Source organism: Mus musculus, chromosome X, assembly GCF_000001635.26.
Source record: "Mus musculus strain C57BL/6J chromosome X, GRCm38.p6 C57BL/6J".
In the NCBI taxonomy this organism is placed as follows: Eukaryota; Metazoa; Chordata; class Mammalia; order Rodentia; family Muridae; genus Mus; species Mus musculus.
The window spans coordinates 75,448,376-75,471,323 of record NC_000086.7 but is presented as its reverse complement, the minus strand read 5'-3'; the positions used below and the strand labels follow the sequence as shown (position 1 = coordinate 75,471,323).

General features: G+C 37.9%; 1 protein-coding gene and 1 pseudogene across 6 annotated transcripts in view; both read right to left on the bottom strand.

The window, feature by feature from the left end:
• Positions 1 to 11,667: 11,667 nt before the first annotated feature.
• Gm15379 (predicted gene 15379) lies at positions 11,668 to 12,508 on the bottom strand (annotated as a pseudogene).
• The window catches only part of Brcc3 (BRCA1/BRCA2-containing complex, subunit 3), a 39,075-nt gene continuing 31,748 nt past the window's right edge, over positions 15,622 to 22,948 (bottom strand). Inside the window, exons 10-11 of one of the 6 annotated variants that reach the window (XM_030251295.1) lie at positions 21,182 to 21,355; positions 15,622 to 15,768 (exon numbers count right to left, since the gene is read on the bottom strand). In XM_030251295.1, the coding sequence (XP_030107155.1) occupies positions 21,204 to 21,355 (152 nt within the window). In that variant the 3' untranslated portion in view covers positions 15,622 to 15,768; positions 21,182 to 21,203. Of the gene's footprint in view, positions 15,773 to 17,322; positions 21,356 to 22,948 lie in introns of those variants that run through there. The other 5 variants (NM_001358736.1, NM_001166459.1, NM_001166457.1 and 2 more) reach the window with 5 other exon arrangements.

Below are 22,948 nucleotides of genomic sequence, written 5' to 3'. Positions count from 1 at the left end.
CTACTTAGTGGAAGGTACGAGCAGTGCTCTGGAACTTTCCCTCATGGGGTGTTGAGGGGATGGGGAAAGGAGGAAAAAGGTCTGGTAGAGGTGGCAACTTTCTACTCAATGGCCAGATGTTATGCTTCTGTTTCAGTGGGCTTACTGGTGGTCACCCCAAAAGCATCATTGGATATAGATGATCCCATATTCTAGTCAGGTCCCAGAAAGAATATTACCACAATAAAGATGGTTGTGCAATGGAGACCGCTAAGGTGTCTGTTCCCTTTTCTTCCAGACCAGAGGGGACCAGCACCCTAGGCAAAGGATCAGCAGCCCCTCCCTACAGGTGACCTCTACTAAGCTATGGTTTCTTTCTGTCACATGACAGAGTTCCAGTATTGTGAGTTAGATTTTGAACTTGCAGAGCACAGGGATTCTGGCAAATTGCCAGGAAAAATGGCCACTGGTTTTGAGAGGGCAGTATGGGATACTTGTTTGGACTCTGAGAGCAGGCTCTGGACTTGTAGCTAACATCTCAATAGAGGTAGAGAATTAATAATAAAATAAGCAGAAACTATTTAGCTGTTCCTAACAATTTTTCATCTGCAGACTCAAATTGGCAGTTAGTCCCATCCCAACTATGCTGCATTTCTAATATATTTTTCTTTTTTAAATCTTTCATTACTTTTTTCATTGTAATTATATTTTTCCATTAAACCTTTGGAGGTATTCACAATAATTATAATAATTACTTTAAAATGTTGTGGAGCAGAAGAGATGGCTCAGCTATTCAAAACACTGGTTACTCTTCCAGAGGATCTGTGTTCAATTCCAAGCTGTAGTAGCTCTCAACTGTAACTAGTGCCAGGGGATCCAATATGAACTTCTGGCCTCACTAGACATAGCAGGCACATGGTGCACAGAAATACATTCAGGTACACACACACATAAAATAAAAATAAATAAAATCTAAAAAAATTAAATGTTCATTTGATAATTATATAAAATCTGATATTTTGTATGTTTTAATGAATTTAATTTTTGTTTTATGTACAATCACATTTTTCTGCTTCTTCCTATACCTACAAGTTTTGATTTTGATGCCAAATGTTAATTTTGCTTTCTAAAAGCAAAAAGTACTGGTTTGGACAGTTCGTAGATATGGAATTATAAAATATATGGCCTTTTGTGACTGGTGTTTTCACTGAGAAAAGTGTATTCAAAGATCATTTATGCCAGAGAAGGTAGCACTTCATTTAAAAATTTAATATTATTTAATAATTTTAGTATTTAATTTAATATTTCATTTCATGCATACATCATAAAATTTGTCTATTCCTCTGGTAATGGGCATTTGGTCTGTTTTGTTTTTGATTTACTGATTATTGAAAGTATTTGTTGGACTATACTTTAAGCCTTTTTGCCTACTTTAGCTTATTTTAAGTTTAATTTATTTATATTTTTGTGGTACTGGGGATAAAATCCAGGGCCTTTCACATAGTAGACAATGCTTAGCATTAAGCTACCTTAACTCCCAGACTATGAGCTGATTTTATCTCTTTATTCACAAGTTATAAGATACCTATATAATGTGGATTCATGGCTCCTGGGATTTATCATTTTCATTTCCCTTTTTGATTTTTTTTACTTTTTTATAAGATAAAATGAATAGTTTTAATAAGTATTATGAATATTAACTAAATCATTTTCAAAATCACATTACAATATCACTTAGAAATATTTAATTAACTACTTTTAAGGCCAAATATGAAATAAAAGTTGTTCTTTCCATCATATTAAAGGTCAAATCAATTTTACTCAAAAAAGGAATCTATTTATATTCTTAAATTCAACAGCCTTATCTATCTATCTATCTATCTATCTATCTATCTATCTATCTATCTATCTATCTATCTCTCTCTATATATAATCTATCTATATCTATCTTATTTAGAGAGGTGCTTCGAGACATAGTTTCTCTGTGTAGCCCTTGATGTCCTGGAAATCACTCTGTAGACCAAACTGTCCTCGAACTCAGAAACCTCTGCCTCCCAAGTATTGGGATTAAAGGCATGTTCCACCACCATACAGCAGCTGTTTTTCACTTTCTTAATAGTGACTATTAAAATAATAGTTATTTATTTAAAAATGTCCAATTTATCCATTTTTCCTTGTTATACTTTTAGTGTTATATCTAAAGACACTTTGCCTAATTTAATGTTATGTATACATATTCCTATTTTTGCAGGAGTTTTACAGTCTTAGAGCATATATGTAAGTCTATAATACACCTAAATTTTTACATTTATTTATTATGTACACAAACATATACCATGGTGTGCCTGTGGAGCTCAAAAGATAATTCATAGGAGTCTTATTATATATGTCATTTATATCTTAATGTTTTACAGCTAAAGTGATGCTTAAGTAATCTTTTATTTTACCATAAATGGAAATAGTTTTGTTTTCCAAATAAATCATTACTAGTAAATAGACATACTTCTCATTTTTGTTTTGTATCCTGCAACTTTATTTTATATTATATGTAGTGTGTGTGTGTGTGTGTGTGTGTGTGTGTGTGTGTGTGTGTGTGTGTGTGAAGGCATAAGAGTTCAATATAATCTATGTGGAGCTAAGAAGACAATTTTTGGGAGCCATTTTTCTTTTTCTACTACGTTTGTTTCTGGAATTTAACATGGGACATCAGGCTGGGTTGGGGACAGGCACCTTTACTCATTGAGCCATGTTTCTAGCCTGTGAAACTTTAAAGAGCTCATTTATTCGCTATAATAGTTTGTGTGCATGTCATATACAAATAAATAGACATGATTTTTACCAGGTATGCTGGGCCACAGCTATAATCCAAGAATTCAAGAGGCAAAGGCAGGAGGATGATGGGTTTGAGACCTGGGCTACAAATAGCGTTTCAGGCTTGCCTAGCCTATGTATCAAGCCATAAATAATAAATAAAAGAAGATGGCTTTGCAACTTTTTCAATTTGGAGGAGCTCTTATTTCTCTTTCTTTTCCCCAATTACCACAGCTAGAATCTGCAATACAATGTTGATAGAAGTAGCAGGAACAAGACAGCTTTGTCTTAATACTGTTTTTATTCAGAAAACATTCAAATATTTAACCACTGAGTATGTTGTTAATTGTGGGTTCTTCATATATGACCTTTCTCTGGTTGATGAACTTCCTTCTGTTTTTTAGTATATCTAGTGATTTCTTTATAAAAATATGTTGGTTTTAGTCAAAAGCACTTATATCACATGACATTATACCTGGAGAGACAGGAATAAATATCTACTCATCTCAGATAACCAATGACTCAAAGGCAGCTGCATCACCAAATGCACCAGAATGAATGGAGATTCATGAAAGTTGGAAACCTAGAACTCACTGCACAACTTGAAGCCAGCTCAACAGGTTGGAGAACATCTTTTAGACACATCAATTTGTATGAGAGTGATTCTCATCAGTCCTTACTGCTTACATATGCTTGGGGACAGAGGGACCTGGTGAATCTAATCAGTTTTAGGGACTTCCTGGAAATATTGAGTTATTTACTTCACATGTAATATCTTTTCTTGTAGGATGGAATGCCTCACCTCACCTTAGAACAACATCCTGTGTCTTAAACTTCCCTCCAAGTTAAAAGGTTTCATCTGGGTCCTTTCAGCAAAATCTTGCTAGTGTATGCAATGGTGTCAGCGTTTGGAAGCTGATTATGGGATGGATCCCCGGATATGGCAGTCTCTAGATGGTCCATCCTTTCGTCTCAGCTCCAAACTTTGTCTCTGTAACTCCTTCCTCTTGTGAGACTATGCTGGGGCCAAGCAAACACAGAAGTGGATGCTCACAGTCAGCTATTGGATGGATCACAGGGCCCCCAATGGAGGAGCTAGAGAAAGTAACCAAGGAGCTAAAGGGATCTGCAACCCTATAGGTGGAACAACAATATGAACTAACCAGTACTCTCCAGAGTTCGTGTCTCTAGCTGCATATGTATCTGAAGATGGCCTAGTCGGCCATCATTGGAAAGAGAGGCCCATAGGTCTTGCAAACTTTATATGCCTCAGTACAGGGGAACGCCAGGGCCAAGAAGTGGGAGTGGGAGGGTGGGGGAGCGTGTGGGGGACTTTTGGGATAGCATTGGAAATGTAACTGAAATAAATACCTAATTAAAAAAAAGATTTCATCTTAGAGGAAATTGCTATACAGCAACTTATCTTGCATCTCTTAAATTGATCCTGTAATTTTGTTATTCTTTTCCCTCCTCATCGTCATGCTTGTCATCTTCTTCTTCTTGACAATTTTACTCTGTAGCCCAGTCTGGACTGAAACTAGTAATTCCTGCTTCAGTATCCTGGATACTGGGATTTTAGATGTGAACCACCACACCTGGGTCTGTATTCTCTCTCTCTCTCATACTCTCTCTCTCTCTCTCTCTCATTTTTTGAACCAGTTTCATATGCTTAGGAAAATTCCACGTTGGTCATGAGGTACAATTATTAATTAATTAAGTGATTAATTGGTTAACTTTACATCTCAATCACTGTCCCTCCTCCCTGTACCCCCTCCCACATTTGCTCCCTTTCCCCCTTCCCCCTCCCCCATCCCCCTTCCCCCTGTCCTCTGAGAGAGTGGGGGCTATCCCTAGGTATCTCCCAACCCTGGCATATTAAGTTCCAGCAGGGCTAGGAGCTTCTCACACTGAGGCCAGACAAGAAAGCCAAGTTAGTGGAATGTGTCCCATGTACAGGCAACAGGTGCTTTAGGAATAGCACCTACTCCAGTTGTTCAGTACCCAATGAAGACCAAGATGCTCATCTGCTACATATGTGTGTGGAGGCCCAAGTTCAGCCCATGTATGTCCTTTGGTTAGTGGTTCAGACTCTGGGAGCCCCAAGGATCCAGGTTAGTTGACTCTGTTGGTCTTCCTGTGGAGTTTCCATCCCTTTTGGGGCTGCAATCCTTCTCCCAACTCTTCCATAAGAGTCCCCAAGCTCCATCCACTGCTTGGCTATGGGGTCTGTATCTATCTGAGTCAGCTGCCTCTGAGAGAACATTTTGCTCCTGTCTGCAAGCATAACAGAGTATCATTAATAGTGTTAGGGATTGGTGCTTGCCCAAGGGATGGGTCTCAATTTGGGACAATCATTGGTTGGCCATTTGCTCAGTCTCTTCTCCATCCCTGTCCTAGCATTTCTTGTAAACAGGATAAATTTTGAGTCAAAAGTTTTGTGAGTGAGTTGGTGTCCCCATGGCTCCACTTGGGTTCCTGCCTGGCTACAGAAGGTGGCTTCTTCAGGTTCCATATCCCCCACTGCTGTGAGTCACAGCTAAAGTCACCCCCATTGATTCTTGGTAGCCTCTCCTATTCCATGTCTCAAGATGCCCCCCACCTACATCACCCTCACCTACATCACCCCCACCAGCTGCAGATTTCCATTCATTCTCATGACAATCTGGCCATCTCCCCTCTCTCTCCCCATACCTGATCCTGAGCCCCCATTCCCTTTCCTATCCAGTTCCCTCCCTCCATCTGCCTCCTATGAATATTTTATTCCCCACTTCTAAGTGATATTCAAGCATCCTCAGTTGAGCCTTCCTTCTTGTTTAGCTTCTTTGGATCTGTGGAGTGTAGCATGGGTATCCTGTGTTTTATAACTATATGCACTTATAAGTGCATGCCTCACTCAGGATGATATTCTCAAGTTCTAAGCACTTGCCTGAAAAATTCATGATGTCTTTGTTTTTAATAGCTGAATAGTATTCTATTGTGTAAACTGGGTACAGTTAACTCTTACACCTTTATTCATGAAGAATATTGGCATTTGGCTGTCTTGTGATCTCTTTGGCTTTGGCATCTGAGTAGTATTGATTAGTTGGGTAGTTTTGGGGATTGTTTATATTCCTGATTTGGAAGAGTTTGTGATGAATTGGTATTGATACAAATATCTCAAATATTTACCAGTGAAACTGTGTAGTCTTGGGCTTTCTATGTTGGGCAGGAAATTTTTAAATAGCCAATTTGATCTTTGTATTTCTTGCAGGTTTTATTTAGATTTTTCATTTCTTCTTGGTCATGTTTCAGTGTTTTGTGCTTTTCTTTCTTTTTTTTCTTTTTTCCCTATTTTTAATTAGGTATTTTCTTCATTTACATTTCAAATGCTATTCAGGAAGTCCCCTATACCCTACCCCCTCCCCGCTCCCCTACCCACCCACTCCCACTTCTTAGTCCTGGTATTCCCCTGTACTGGGGGCTATAAAGTTTGTAAGACAAAGGGACCTCTCTTCCCAATGATGGCTGACTAGGCCATTTTCTGCTACATATACAGCTAGAGACAAGAGCTCTGGGGTTACTGGTTAGTTCGTATTGTTGTTCCACCTATAGGGTTGCAGACCCCTTCAGCTCCTTGGGTACTTTCTCTAGCTCCTCCATTGGGGACCCTGTGTTCCATCCAATAGCATCCACTTCTGTGTTTGCCAGGCACTGGCATAGCCTCACAAGAGACACCTATATCAGGGTCCTTTCAGCAAAATCTTGCCGGCTTATGCAATAGTGTCTGCATTTGGTGGCTGATTATGGGATAGATCCCTGGGTGCGGCAGTCTCTGGGTGATCCATCCTTTAGTCTCAACTCCAAACTTTGTTTCTGTAACTCCTTCCATGGGTGTTTTGTTCCCAATTCTAAGAAGGGGCAAAGTGTCCACACTTTGGTCTTCATTCTTCTTGAGTTTCATGTGTTTTGCAAATTGTATCTTGGGTATTCTAAGTTTCTGAGCTAATATCCACTTATCAGTGAGTACATATCATGTGAGTTCTTTTGTGATTGGGTTACCTCACTCAGGATGATACCCTCCAGATCCATCCATTTGCCTAGGAATTTCATAAATTCATTGTTTCTAATAGCCGAATAGTACTCCATTGTGAAATGTACCACATTTTCTGTATCCATTCCTCTGTTGAGGGACATCTGGGTTCTTTCCAGCTTCTGGCATGCCTGACCTAAAGCTGTACTACAAAGCAATTATGATAAAAACTGCATGCTACTCGTATAGCGACAGACAGGTAGAACAATGGAATAGAATTGAAGACCCAGAAATGTACCCACACACCTATGGTCACTTGATCTTTGACAAGGGTGCTAAAACCATCCAGTGGAAAAAAAAACAGCATTTTCAACAAATGGTGTTGGAACAACTGGTGGTTATCTTGTAGAAGAATGCAAATTGATCCATTCTTATCTCCTAGTACTAAGGTCAAATCTAAGTGGATCAAGGAACTCCACATAAAACCAGAGACACTGAAACTTATAGAGGAGAAAGTGGGAAAAAGCCTCGAAGATATGGGCACAGGGGAAAAATTCCTGAATAGAACAGCAATGGCTTGTGCTGTAAGATCAATAATTGACAAATGGGACCTCATAAAATTGCAAAGCTTCTTTACTGCAAGACACTGTCAATAAGACAAAAAGGCCACCAACAGACTGGGAAAGGATCTTTACCAATCCTAAATCAGATAGAGGACTAATATCCAATATATATAAAGAACTCAAGAAGGTGGACTCCAGAAAATCAAATAACCCCATTAAAAAATGGGATACAGAACTAAACAAAGAATTCTCAACTAAGGAATACCAAATGGCTGAGAAGCACCTGAAAAAATGTTCAACATCCTTAATCATCAGGGAAATGGAAATCAAAAAACCCTGAGATTCCACCTCACACCAGTCAGAATGGCTAAGATAAAAAATTCAGGTGACAGCAGATGCTGGCGAGGATGTGGAGAAAGAGGAACACTCCTCCATTGTTGGTGGGATTGCAAGCTGGTACAACCACTCTGGAAATTAGTCTGGTGGTTCCTCAGAAAATTGGACATAGTACTACTGGAGGATCCCGCAATACCTCTCCTGGGCATATACCCAGAAGATGTTCCAACTGGTAATAGAACACATGCTCCACTATGTTCATAGCAGCCTTGTTTTGGGCTTTTCTTCAGATTTATTTATTTCATATATTATCTAATATTGTAGAATACAGTGATTCATAGTTCACTATAATTATCCTTTTTATTTTTTACAAGCTTGACAGTTTTGTCTACCATTTCATTCTTAATATTATGATTTGAATCACCATTTTTTTAAATCCTCAGAATGGCTTAAGACTTATGAATTGTGGATGTTTAAAAAGAATGAACATTAATTTTTTTGTTTTCAATTGATTTTCTGTATTGTCTTCTATGTCATTTGTTATCACCCTAAGCCTTATAATAACCTTTCCTCTTCTCACATTGAGTTTAAATTGATCTTTTTTTCATTTCCTGAAGATAGAAAGATATTTTTTATTTCAAATCTTGTCGTTTTAATTACACTTTTTTTTTGGTTAAACTATGTTTATAACATCTTTATTCATAATAGCCAGAAACGGGAAACAACATTGCTGTCCCTTGAATAAAGATTGGGTAAAGAAAATATGGTACATTTACACAATGGAATATAGCTCTTTGGCTACTTCCTGGGTTCTTTCTTTCACCCTTCTCCACTTTTTTTTCTTCTATCTTTTCAACCCCCTACTACTATATAAGAGAGCAAAAACAATAGAGAGGAATGGAAAGAAATTTCTGAATAAATCAGGGTTTGGAAAGGGAGCAACATCATCATCCTGCTGATTGGCAGCTTCAAGTACTTCGATGCAAGTTTGCCCTTCCACGTCAGGATATCTAATTTCTTCTTTGTACATGACTACTCATAAACCAATACCACTAATAACCAAAACCCATCAGGAATCACCAACATCCCATCCTGCCTCTCAGGGTCCTAGCATTTATATACCCTCTGAAAAATTCCCAGAGCTCCAAACATCACACAATTACAGAAACTATCTGTTACTGGCAAAACCATTTCTCTACTAGAACATGAGGCAAATCATAAGTCACCTGCTGTGGACAATCTGAAGCAGCTCCATGTCCAACACCTTGGGTTAAAACAAAAACATATTATTATATTTCTATATTTTTTGGAGAGAAAAGAGTTTATTTGATCTTATATCTTACAGCACACTATGAATGGTAGTCAGGACAGGAAATCAAACACAAACGTGGAGGCAGGCACTGAAGAAGAGGACATAAAGGAATAGAATTATTATCTTGTTACTGATTTCTTATTCCAATTGTTCAGGGATGGCACTTGCAATAGTCAATCATCAGTCAAGAAAATATTCAATGATCTTTTACCTACTAGACAACCTCATGGAGACATTTTCTCAACTGAAGTTTCCTTTTTCAGTTTGACTCCTGTCACACATATTGGAGAAAGAAAGAATGAATGAAAGAAAGAAAGAAAGAAAGAAAGAAAGAAAGGGAGAAAGAAAGAGAGAAAGAGAGAAAGAAAGGAAGGAAGGAAGGAAGGAAGGAAGGAAGGAAGGAAGGAAGGAAGGAAGGAAGGGAAAGACTTTCTCAAAAAACCAGCTCCTGGTTTTGTTGATTTTTTTTTTTTGTATAGTTCTTTTTGTTTCTACTTGGTTGATTTTAGCCCTGAGTTTGATTATTTCCTGCTGTCTACTTCTCTTGGGTGAATTTTCTTCCTTTAGTTCTAGAGCTTTTAGGTGTGCTGTCAGGCTGCTAGTGTATGCTCTCTCTAGTTTCTTTTTGGCGGCACTCAGAGCTTTGAGTTTTCCTTGTAGCACTGCTTTCATCGTGTCCCATAAGTTTGGCTATGTTGTGCCTTCATTTTCATTCTAAGAAGTCTTTAATTTCTTTCTTTATTTCTTCCTTGACCAAGTTATAATTGTTGTTCAGCTTCCATGTGTATGTGGGCTTTCTGTTGTTTTTGTTGTTGATGAAGACCAGCCTTAGTCTGTGGTGATCTGATAGGATTCAAGAAAATATTTCAATCTACTTGTATCAGTTGAGGATGGTTTTGTGACTGATTGTATGGTCAATTTTGTACAAGGTACCATGAGCTGCTGAGAAGAAGGCATATTCTTTTGTTTTAGGATGAAATGTTCTAGAAATAAGTTAAAACCATTTGGTCCATAACTTCTGTTAGTTTTACTGTGTCTCTGTTTAATTTCTGTTTCCATGATGATCTGTCGTCCATTGATGAGAGTGAGGTATTGAAATCTCCCACTATTATTGTGGGCACTGCAATGTGTGTTTTGAGCTTTAGTAAAATTTCTCTCATGAATGTTGGTGCCATTGCATTGGGAGCATAGATGTTCAGAATTGAGGACTCATCTTGGTAGATGTTTACTTTGATGAGTATGAAGTGTCCTTCCTTATCTTTTTTGAAAACTTTGGTTGAAAGTTGATTTTTTTTCGATATTAGAATGGCTACTCCAGTTTATATCTTGGGACCATTTGCTTGGAAAGTTGTTTCCCAGCCCTTTACTCTGAGGTAGTGTCTGTCTTTGTCACTGAGGTGAATTTCCTGTATGCAGCAAAACACTGGTCCAGTTTACATATCCAGTCTGTTAGTATATGTCTTTTTATTGGGGAATTGAGTCCATTGATGCTAAGAGATATTAAGGAGTAGTGATTGTTGCTTCCTGTTATTTTTGTTGTTAGAGGTGGAATTATGTTTGTGTGGCTATCTTTTAGGTTTGTAGAAAGAAGATTATTTTCTTGCTTTTTCTAGGCTGTAGTTTCCCTCCCTGTGTTGGAGTTTTCCATCTAGTGTCCTTTGTAGGGCTGGATTTGTAGAAAGATTGTTTAAATTTGGAATTGTCATGGAATATCTTGGTTTCTCCATCTATGGTAATTGAGAGTTTTGCTGGGTATAGTAGCCTGGGCTGGCATTTGTGTTCTCTTAGTCTCTGTATGACATCTGCTCAGGTTCTTCTAGTTTTCATAGTCTCTGGTGAAAAGTCTGGTGTAATTCTGATATGTCTGCCTTTATATGTTACATGACCTTTTTCCCTTATTGTTTTTAGTATTCTTTCTTTGTTTATTGCATTTGGTGTTTTGACTATTATGTGTCAGGAGGAATTTCTTTTCTGGTCCAGTCTATTTGGAGTTCTGTAGGCTTCTTGTACGTTCATGGGCATCTCTTTCTTTAAGTTAAGGAAGTTTTCTTCTATACTTTTGTTGAAGATATTTATGAGTTGGGAATCTTCACTCTCTTCTATACCTATTATCCTTAGGTTTGGTCTTCTCATTGTGTCCTGAATTTCCTGGATGTTGGGTTAGGAGCTTTTGGCTTTTTGCATTTTCTTTGACTATTGTGTCAATGTTTTCCATGGCATCTTCTGTACCTGAGATGCTCTCTTCTAGCTCTTATATTCTGTTGGTGATGCTTGTATCTATGAATCCTGATCTCTTTCCTAGGTTTTATAACTTCATGGTTGTCTCCCTTTGTGATTTCTTTGTTTCTACTTCCATTTTTATATCCTGGATTGTTTTATTCATTTCCTTTGTCTGTTTGTGTTCTCCTGTAATTCCTTTCTTCTGTAATTCCTTTTTTCTTTCTTTCTTTCTTTCTTTCTTTCTTTCTTTCTTTCTTTCTTTCTTTCTTCCTTTCTTTCTTTCTTTTTCTTTCTTTCTCTCTCTCTCTCTCTTTTTTTTTGAGCTCATCAAATATTTATGGTCTCATAGCAGCAAAGGCTGAAATGTCATCACAAAGCATTTCAAATACAATATTCCTCATCAGCTGACACTGTGAGATGGCTTCCCTGTAGTCATTACACAGAGTACTTGCTCTTTTGTAACTAGTCTGATGATGAGTAAGAGTTGAGTTCTGTGTGAACAATTCCCCATGCCCATTACACTTTTAGGGACCACTTCTATTATGAATTCTCTGGTGCTCAGTAAGCTCTGACTCCTGTCTGAAGGTCTTGCCACATTCTTCACATTTGTAGGGCCTTCCCCAGTGTGGGTTCCCTAATGTTCTGTGAGTTCTGACATCTGAATAAAGGCCTTCCAGTCCTGAGCACATTTATACAGTCTCTCTCTGGTATGAATTTGCTTGTGTTCTAGAAGACTTAGTTTTTGAACAAATATTTTTCTACATACACTGCACTTGTAGGGCTTCTCCCTTTTGTGGTTTCTCTGCTGCTGTGTAGGACCACTTTGAGTGAAGGGTTTCTCCTTGTGATGGGTTTCCTGATGGGTAGCAAGAGATGAGTTGTAAACAAAAAGCTTTCCCACAATCATTGCATTCGTAGGGTTTTGCCCCAGTATGAACTCCTTGATGCTGAAAAGGTATGGAATGGCGATTAAAACTTTTATTACACTGAAGACATTGATAAGGTCTGTTTCTTCTGTGGTTCTTGAGACGGTGAAAGAGGTCTGCTTTCTGGCAAAAGGTTTTGCCACATTTGTTACAGTGGTAGTGCTTTTCTTCCCAGTGAAGTCTCTGGTGTTAGTTAAGCACTGACCACTGGAGAAAAGCCCTGCCACATTCATTACATTTATATGGTTTCTCTCCAGTGTGGACCACCTTGTGTCGAATAAGAACAGTCCTCCAATGTAAAGTTTTCCCACAATCTTACACTCTTCACATTTGTAGGACCTGTCTCCAGTGTAAAGTATAGATTGGCAGAATTAACACAGTAAAAATGTCCATCCTAACAAAGACAATCTACAGATTCAAGGCAATCCCCATCAAAATCCCAACACAATTCTTCAAAGACATGGAAAGAGCAATCTCAAATTCATCTGGAAAGACAAAACAAAACAAAAAAACATAGAATAGCAAAAACCATTCTTCTTTTATTGGATATTTTATTTATTTACATTTCAAATGTTATCCCCTTGCCAATTTCCCCGAAACCCCTTATCCTATCCCCACCCCACCCCCACTGCTTCTATGAGGCTGCTTCCCCTACCCACCTACCCACTCAGGCATTTCCCTACACTGGGGCATTGAGCCTTCACAGGACCAAGGGCTTCTTTTCCCATTTATGCCCGACAAGGCCATCCTCTGCTAAATATGCAGCTGGAGCCATGGATCTCTCTATGTGTACTCTTTGGTTGGTGGTTTAGTTTCTGGAAGATCTAGGGGTGTGGTTGGTTGATATTGTTGTTCTTCCTATGGGATTGCAAACCCCTTCAGCTCCTTCAAGCTTTCTCTAACCCCTCTATTGGGGACCCTGTGCTCAGTCCAATGACTGGCTGGGAGTATCTACCTCTGTATTTGACAGGCTCTGGCAGAGCCTCTTAGGAGACAGCTATATCAGGCTCTTGTCACCAAGCACTTCTTGGCATCTGCAATAGTGTCTGGGTTTGGTGTCTGTATGTGGGATGGATATCCAGGTAGGGCAGTGTCTGGATGGCCTTTGCTTCAGTCTCTGCCCCTGCCAGGACAGTGACACAGGCTTGAAACTGTACCTGGAGCAGACCTGATGTGCTGCCTCTGCATTCACTCCTTCAACACCCAGAGGGAGCCCAACTCCCAGGTGCTCTAACATGCTCAGGATCCCAGGTACTCTGACACGCCCAGGATCACAGGACCTCAGAGGAAGCTCGACTCCCAGGAGATCTGTCACACCCAGGAACACTGGAACTCTGACACACTCATTCAAGATCACGGTTGAGGCCACATCTTTCCCAACACCCAGTATAACTGGGACCCCCACAGGAACCAAGGAAACACAAATTCCTACCAAGCCAGAGGCAGAGTTTCCTTCCAGCTTGCACCCGTGCCTAGATCAAACCCAGGGCTCTGGCCCCCCACCCACCCCTGCAACACCCAGAGAAATCTTGACTCCCAAGAGATCTGACACAACAGAGTCTCAGGAGCTTGGTCACATGTAAAAGCAATTCTTAACAATAAAAGAATGGCTGGGCGAATCACCATCCCTGATATCAAGCTATACTACAGAGCAATAGTGATAAAATTGCATGGTAGTGGTACAGAGACAGAGAAGTTGATCATTGGAATAGAATTGAAGACCCAGAATAAAACCACACACTTGATCTTTGACAAAGAAGCCAAAAATATACAATGGAAAAAAGAAAGCATCTTCAATAAATGGTTCTGGTCTAACTGGCAGTCTGTGTGTAGAAAAATGAAAATAGACCCATATTTGTCACCTTGCACAAAGCACAAGTCCAAGTGGATCAAGGATCTCAACATAAAACCTGATACAATGAATCTAATAGAAGAGAAAGTGGGAAATAGCCTTGAACTCATTGGCACAGGGGGGAATTTCCTAAACAGAACTCCAATGGCTCATGCTCTAAGATCATGAATTGATAAATTGAACCTCATGAAACTAGAAATCTTCTTAAGTCAAAGGACATAGTCAATAGGACAAATCAGCAACCTACTGATTGGGAAAAGATCTTTACTAACCCTACATACCACCGAGGGCTAACATCCAAATTATACAAAGAACTCAAGAAGTTAGACTCCAAATAACCCTATTAAAAATGGAGGATAGCACTAAAAAAATTCTCAACCGAGGAATCTCGAATGGCTGAGAAACGATTAAAGAAATGCTTAGTCATCAGTGAAATGCAAATGAAAACGACCCTGAGATTCCACCTCACACCAATTAAAATGGCTAAGATTAAAAACACAGGTGACAGCACATGTGAGAAAGAGGAACACTTCATTGCTTGTGGATTTGGATAACCACTCTGGAAATCAATTTGGAGATTCCTCAGAAAATTGCAAATAAATCTACCTGAAGACCCATTTATACCACTCTTAGGCATATACCCAAAAGATGCCCCACCTTGCCACAGGGGCACGTGTTCCACTATGTTCATAGTAGCCTTATTTGTGATAGAAAGAAGTCCCACGACAGAAGAATGGATACAGAAAATGTGGGTCATTTTCACAACAGAATATTACTCAGCTATTAAGATTGAGGACATCCTGAGTTTTCCAGGCAAATGGATGGAATTAGAAAATATCATCCGGAGTGTGAGATAATTCAGTCCCAAAAGGACAGGCATGGTATGTACTCAGTACCTAGTGGCTATTAGCCAAAAGAAGTACAGAATACCCAGGATATAGCCCACAGAACTCGAAAAGAGTTAACAAGCCAAAAGGCCAAAGTGAGGATGCTTCAATCCCACTTGGGAGAAAGAAGAAAGCAATCACAGTAGGGAGGAAGTAGGGAAGGATATGGGTGGAAAAGAGGACAGGGAAAGGAAGAGGGGAACATGATCAGTTACTGTGTTGGGTGGGGGAAAGGACTGAAGCCCTGAAAGCCAGCAGAAAGGATGGGAACAGGCAACCTCAGGAGGTAGGAGGTGGGAGGACCCTCTAGAATGCACCAGAGGCCTGGGAGGTGAGAGACTCTCAGGACTCAAAGAGAGGGACTTTGGATGAAGTGTTCTATGGTGGGGAAAGGGAACTTGTAAAAATGGGCCCTTTCTCTGATACACAAAACATTTACCCTATTGTTTAAATATTAATTCTGACAATGCACAAGCATGAGAAGTATTTTTGCCTTCAACCTCTTTCTTCAGTGAGTAAGTTTTCATGGCATGTTTCACCTTCTTGCTTAGATTTATAGGTTTTTGTTTGTTTTGTTTTTTAGTATGTTGAATGGAATTTTTTCTAGACTGATCTCATTCTCCACAGGTTCATTATGGTATATGAAAGGCTACTAATTTTTGTGTGTTCATTTTGTGTCTTAGTTAGGGTTTCTATTGCTACGAATAAAATACCATGACCAAAAACCAACTTGGGAAGGAGTTTATTTCATCTTACAAATCTAGGTCAAACTCCATCAGTGGGAGATGTCAGGGCAGGAATTCAAGGCAGGATCCTCGATGCAGGAACCAAAGCAGAGACCATGGTGGAACACTGCTTACTAGCTTGCACAGCCTGCCTTAAAAAAAAATTATTTTATTTGCATCTCAAATGTTGCCTCCCATCCCAGTTCCCTCTCCCAGAGTTCATCACCCCCTCCCTTCCTTCACCTCTGAGAGGGTGCCTCCCCCTGCTGGGCATCCCTTCTCTGGTGCATCAAGCCTCTAAAGGATTAAGTGCATCCTCTTCCACTAAGAGCAGACAAGGCAGTCCTTTGCTATATATGTGCCTGAAGCCACAGACCAACCTATGAAGGGTTCTTTGTTGGCCAGCCTTAACTTTACAATTTGTGGGCTGTCAGATTCTTCTACCTGCCCAATACTCCCCAGACTGTAATTTCTGGGATTAATAATTCTCTATCTAGAGAATGTCTCCCAAGTGGGTTGGGAGTATGGGAACCAGTTACAACACTAAGATCTGTTACAGAGATAGAGATATGCCTTCACATTTTCAAGATTCCCTAAGTAGACAATCTGCTGAAGGGATGCAGCCATGGATTTCAAGACCCCTGGAGCTTCTCAGTTCTTAGACTTTACAGCAATGAATGGCAGGGGGTGGTCCCAGAGGTTGTTTTATTCAGTGACATGTAGCTTAAAACTATCATACTTCAGGGTTATTCACGGATGAGGTCTGCTCCTGACCACCCTATTTACATTACTAAGGTGAGCCTCTTGTCCTTTTTGACTTGTTAGTAAGTATTATATAGCCAGTCTACTCCCTGCAACTACCTCCAGGGCTGTCTATCACTCTGCAGCTGAGGCATGTTAAATTTAGGTTCCCTGGTTTGTGGTTGTTTCCTGTTCTATTGCCCACAGGGTTGCTCAGTTTTTAAGTTTTCTTAGGATGGCACAAGGACATTGCTCTGCAGTCTTACAGAGTGACACAATGGTTTTCCTTTCCACTGCTGATCCATCCAACAGAGGAATCACTGTCTCATCAAAATCTTCAACAGGATTTGAGTTTTGTGTGGGCTGTGGGATTGTTCTGAAGGGACTACCCATCTCTTTTTCCTCAATGTAGCCTAGATTACCTCTTGAAGGAGGCTTCTGCTTCTCTTCTTCCTGCTGGACAGTAATGAGGCTGAAGCTGTATTCAGCTTGGTTTACTTCTATCCAGTGCGTCACCCATCTTGTTTCCAAGTTTTAAGATGTTCTATTGCTAACTATGAATTTCTGAAGCTCGTCTGCTCTTTGGAATAGTTATTGTATTTTATTCTTGCTGAATGGGTTCTCCTACCCTCTTAACTAGGGCACACAGCTGTTACTCTACCATTTTACAGAAGACTGGGCTGACATTTTTTATTCTAAGTAGGCATCAAGTGGTATCTTATAGTTTTGATTTGTCCACTTTTGAATTGGGTTGATTTTCTTGCTGTTATTGTCTGAGTTACTTATAAATTCTGGACACTAGATTCTTAGATAGGTTGTTTGTAAATATTTTGGCCCATTTTCTGAGTTTTCATTTTTTGTTCTTGGATGTACATCTCTAAATTTTCATGAGATCTAACAACTGTCTTTTTGTGGCTTGTCTAGAATGCCACTGCTAAAAACCAAAGTCATAAAGATTTACTGCTGTTTTAATATTTTAATAGTTACAAGTTCTTACATTTAAATATTTGATACATTTTTAGTTAACATTCATACATGATATGGGGCAGGGGTCCAGCTTCATTATTCTGTGTAGGTATTTAGTTCTGAAATCATCAGCTGTTGAAAAGACTATTTTTCCCCATTCAAATAGTCTTGGCATTTTTGTTAAAAATCAGTTTATCACATACATATGCATTCATTTCTGGACTCAATTCTATTCACTAATAGTGGAAAATACTATTTGAAGTCCAGTACCTTGGTGCCAGGTGTGCTCATTAGCTAGTGAACTACCATTTCTATTCTCTCTTAATGGGGAGAGATAAGAAGTGGAGGTATATAGATGTACTGATCATTCTCTCAATATATACATATATGTAATTCCCTTTTAAAATGATCATATCAACTTTTTCTATTTAACATCACAGGGAATAATTTTATACTTTTTTTTTACATATCTGTATATAATGTTTCAAGTATGAAAAAAACTTCAATTTTCCTCAAAGCATGCTTATTTGCTCCATCATTTTAGTTTAAGAGATCATTTTCTCCTCTTCACTCTGATTCTGAGGATACTGACACAGGACAACTTTCACTAGATCTTGTTCTTGCTCTGGTGCTGCAAGGCTAAGGAACTCTTATGTTTTCATGAAGTAATCCTAACCAGTGAGAACCTTGATATTCTACCTGCCCATTCCTCTTCACGAATACCTATTCTACATATTGCAACTCTGATTAGATTACAAAAAAAAAACCCAAAACCAAAAAACAAACAAACTGCTATAACTCAATGCAAATACTGTAAAAGGTAATAGAGATGTTGGGGTTGTCTGTCTAGATTCCAGTTTTTGCATATGGATGCCTCCTTCACTGAGGTAAGACATATAAGAGAATATAGATTAGGCCAAAACCATGTTCATATTTAGATTTATCAAAGTCAATGTATCAATAAGACTACCTACTAGAAATATATAATGGGTCACTTGAAATCTGAGTCTGGAGTTCAGACAGAGGTATAGAGAAATGGATTTGTCTGTAACTGTATAGAGAGGCGTATGAATGAATTTTGGGAGGGACAGTCTGGAAATAAGAAATAATAAAGTATATGATAACAAAGACCAAAAGTGGTAGATTTGGAAGAATGATGAAAGTGTCAAGTCAGTATTTATTATTTATTATTTATTCATTTATCCACAAAAATAGTAAAAGCTAGAGTTTTACCAATGACAGTTCTCAAAAACAAATGAGCTTGACTAGTGGATATCATCATTGACTATGGGAGGAATGGTTTCAAAAATAGTATAGACAAGGTCAGATGCAGGATCCATGTATAGAAAATAAGAAATCAGCCAGGCATGGTTGTAAGAGAACTGCTAGATTGGGGCCAGACTGGGCTGTTGAGTGATGCCCTATCTCAAAAAGGTTTTAAAAAAACCAGATGGAGAGCATACCTATCTAAACAAGTACTTTCTGTTCCCAACAGAATTTGACTATGATTGAAAAAGAAAAATCAGAGAGGATACAAGGTTATATGTTGGAATACAATGTTTTGTGTAAAGGTAAACCATACAGGTACAACTAGGAAAATAATCACATTTCATTCATACCACTGTTCTTTCTGATGATCAATATTTTTAAAGTATGAACACTGATCTAAAAGTATACTTGATGGTCATATACTATAATCTTATTTTATTCATGAAAGTGAAGCACAGACTTGTGTTCATAGTTGGCTTATAAGAATATTCAAATCATTTTATCCCCACCCCCAGGTTTTCTTTTTATCACCTACCCTCCCCGCCCTTTTTTTCTGAAGCAAGGTCTCACACTGTAGCCCAACCAGCTGGGAACTATATAGCTCAGAATAGCTCTAAACTTGAAATGTTCCTGCTTCAGCCTCCTGAGCACTGGGACTATAGGCATGTGACACTACATATGGCTCATATATCACTCTAATTATTTCATAAAGTGGAATCTTAATTCCTACTCACTTCTAGATTTTTACATGTATTAATTTATATGTATATGAATCTAAAATATGTTAGCACAGGAACAGACTTCTATATTAAACACTAAATTTAAGGTACAAAACTGTTTCATCAGCCTAAATTAACTTTTAGGTCACACTGTAGGAAGAACACATATGCTATACAATGTCTATTCCCTGACTCTAGAAATCATTAATCTGTTCTTGTCATTAATTCTGACATTTAAACAAAGCTCTAGAAATGCAACCATACAGTAAGTGCTCTTTTAAGACAACCTTTTTTTCATTTACTATAACTGCCCAAGGCTCATCATATTAGCAGTATGTTCCTTTCCACTACATAGTAGTAGTCCATAGTAAGAATGGTTTGTTGAGCCATTTACTCACTGCAGAGTATTTGGGTTATTTCTAATTTGCAGCTATCACAGATAAAGCTGCCAAGAAAAATTTTGTAAAAGTTTTTGTGCCAAGACAGTATTATTGCTGGGTCATGTTAAGTGTATGTTTAACTTAAAAAAAAAAAATTCCAAACTCTTCTACTCAGTAGCTGTATTTTTACATTCCTGTCATTGGTGTATGAGAAATCTAGTTTGCATCCTCAACCGTATTTGGTATTTTCACTATCTTTTTCTATAGCAGTCCTGATAAGTATATGCCACACCATACTGTAGTTTTAAGTTGCATTCATCAATGATGTATGAGATTCAATATATATGCACATAATTATCTGCCATCTATATACCCACTGTAGTGACAATGTTAAAACCTTTTTTCATTTTCTACTGGTATTGTTTATTTTCGAGTTTTAAGCATATCTTTTCACTGATCAGATATTACATGATTTTCTCTTAATAGTTTTGCAGAATAGAAAGCTTTAATTTTGATGAAGTCCAATAAATCTACTTTGTTTTCTTATGAAATTGTGCTTTTGAGTTGAATATTAAGTACTTAACTCCTGAAAATTTTTCTTGAATATTTTTTCTAGGTTTTTCATAGTACATTTAAATGCATGATATATTTGGAGGTACTTTTAGAATATACTTTGTTGGCTTGTGGAGGTTCAATGCGTTGAAATGACTGTTTTTTCTTCCTTGAATCACATTTTTACTTTTTCAAAATTAGTTAAGCATATTATTGTGGGCTTATTTCTGAATTTTCTTTCCTATTGCATTGATTCTTCTGCAAAAAACATAGTATCTTGATTATTGTAGCTTTATAATAAGTCTTGAAGTTATATAATGTAGTCCCTCCAACATTATCTTTTTCAAAATTGATTTAATATAATAAATTATATGCCAGGTATTTTCATCTGCCCTATAAAAAAGAAAATAAAGAAATAATAAATGTGGGAGAGAATTAAAGAAAATACATTTACATTCCATATGCCCTACGAATATTTGTTTTCAAATATAAGTATGCCTCAGAATCAGCTAAGTAGGTCATGTAGATTTTTAGGTTCTAGCCTCAATGATTGAGTTTGAACTCTGAGCAATTCTGATGCAAGCGGTTCTGGAAGCTGAAAAACAATAATCTAGGAAAAAATAAGGCAACAAGCCAAAATTCCAAATATCACTGTGGTTGGGACTATTACTATCTGTTTTCTTTCTTTTCACCCTTTTTCCAGTTCCCACTTTAGTTCCCAGGATGCAACAGGCTCAACTCTTTTTCTGAAAGCACATTTAGAATTAGTGGTTACATATGAAGGAATGCTATGCTCATCACATTTTTTTTAGAGCATGATTTCTATTACAACCTAAATCCTAATATTTCTAAAAAAAATCATATTTGCCTATATAGGAGTTGTGCATAGTTTTGGACCATATTCAGCAAACAAATTGAAAAAAAATATTACCACATTTTTTTGTTGTTCTCATGCTTTATTCTAGGGAAGACAGCTCTTCCATAAGCTCTTCCTTTTCTTGTTGCAACTCCTGCAAATGCTGCTGGTTTTGCTCCAATCTGTCTTCCAACCACTGCAGTAGAGGCCCACTGACTGCTGACATCTGACTGCACAAATTCTTGGTAAATACTGCAATAAAAAAGAAAAAAAAAACAGATGAGATAACTGGAAAAGTACTATTCACTGGGATGTTCCTATTATACTACTAACAGTACCTCAGTTGTGGGCACAGAAAAAAAGGGCTGGGGGGGAACAAGTTTCTAAAATACAATAAGTAGGACTGGTAAATGATTTTCAGTAGTCAACTGGGGGTGGGGTTGTGGGAAGAGAAGAGCTGAACAAAGCAGACACATAGTCTGAAACCTTAGATCTATAAGCCAAATAGAAATCTATGTAAAAATATAAAGTTCATTTTAAGAAAGGAGAAAGATGGCTAGCTCTTCATTTCTTTAAGTTAAAGGGCTCAGAAAGCACTTTCCAGTAGGACTCTACTGTCTCCTCAAATGGAAACAAAATTAAGTCTATGCAAGTTAAGCTTGTTTCTTTTGTTCAGCACTATAGCCCTGCTGTGCCTAGAAGGCTATCTAGCAGGGAATAGGTACTTAAATGGTTTTTGTTTGTTTGTTTGTTTGTTTTGTTTCAGATGAAAAGAATGAATATTTAGTATCTAATGTAGCTTTCACTAATTTGAGATTTTTAAATAAATATGAATTCTTTCATATACATAGGCCTGCTTCTAGGTATTGTCCAGGTCCACTGATCTGTTTGTCTACTTTTGAGATATTAGTCTATTTTTAAATAATTGTGATTTTAGAGAATTGTTGTATACTATATTTTACCAATTTTAACTCATTGTCATGTTTTATCCAGATAGAAATGATGGAATATAACAAGCCATGATTCCCTTCTTTTCTTCCCAAAGCAGTTGCCTAACCAATCATATCAGAAATCTTTCCATTGGTTGTTGTGGTACATGTGTTTAAACCCAGCAATCATGAGGCAGAAGCAGGCAGATCTCTATAAACTTGAGAACAGCCTGGTCTACATAGTGAGTTCCAGGGTAGCAAAGTACATAGAGAGACCCTGCCTCAAAATTAATTAATTAATTGAAAAGAAAGTGTTCCTTTTTTTTTTTTTTTTTTTTTTACAAAATATCATTTCCCGTTTTAGGTACCTTTTGTGTTTGACAATAGGAAAATTGGATTGGATTTTTAAAAATTACTTAGTCATGTTCAGTGGTTTTATTTATTGACTAAGGGTATTTTCCCAAGTTGAAAAATATGTAATACATATAAAAATTTAAAACAAGTCAAGAATAAAATAGTATTCAAATAGTCTACATAAAAGCACAGAAAGCCATGATAAACTCAAGAGTGTATGTTAGATTTACTGTCTTCAAGAACCAGCCTCTGCTCTTGGAAAAGCCTGGCCTTAGTGCTTCCTCATTCTTTCTTACTTTATCCATGTTTTGTTGTTGTTATTGTTTATTTTAGTGCTACTTTTCTTTTTAAAGTCAGGGTCTCACTCAGTAGCCAGATTTTATTCTGGAATTCTCTATATAAACTAGGTTGCCCTCAAACTTATGGCAGTCCTCCTGTTTCTACCTCTCAAGAGCTTACACTACATAATGCAATACCACATCCAGTTTAGTCATTAAATAGGGAAATCCAGGTTAGCTGAACAGTAGATATAGCTGGAAATGTCTGTATGTTGAGGAAAGTA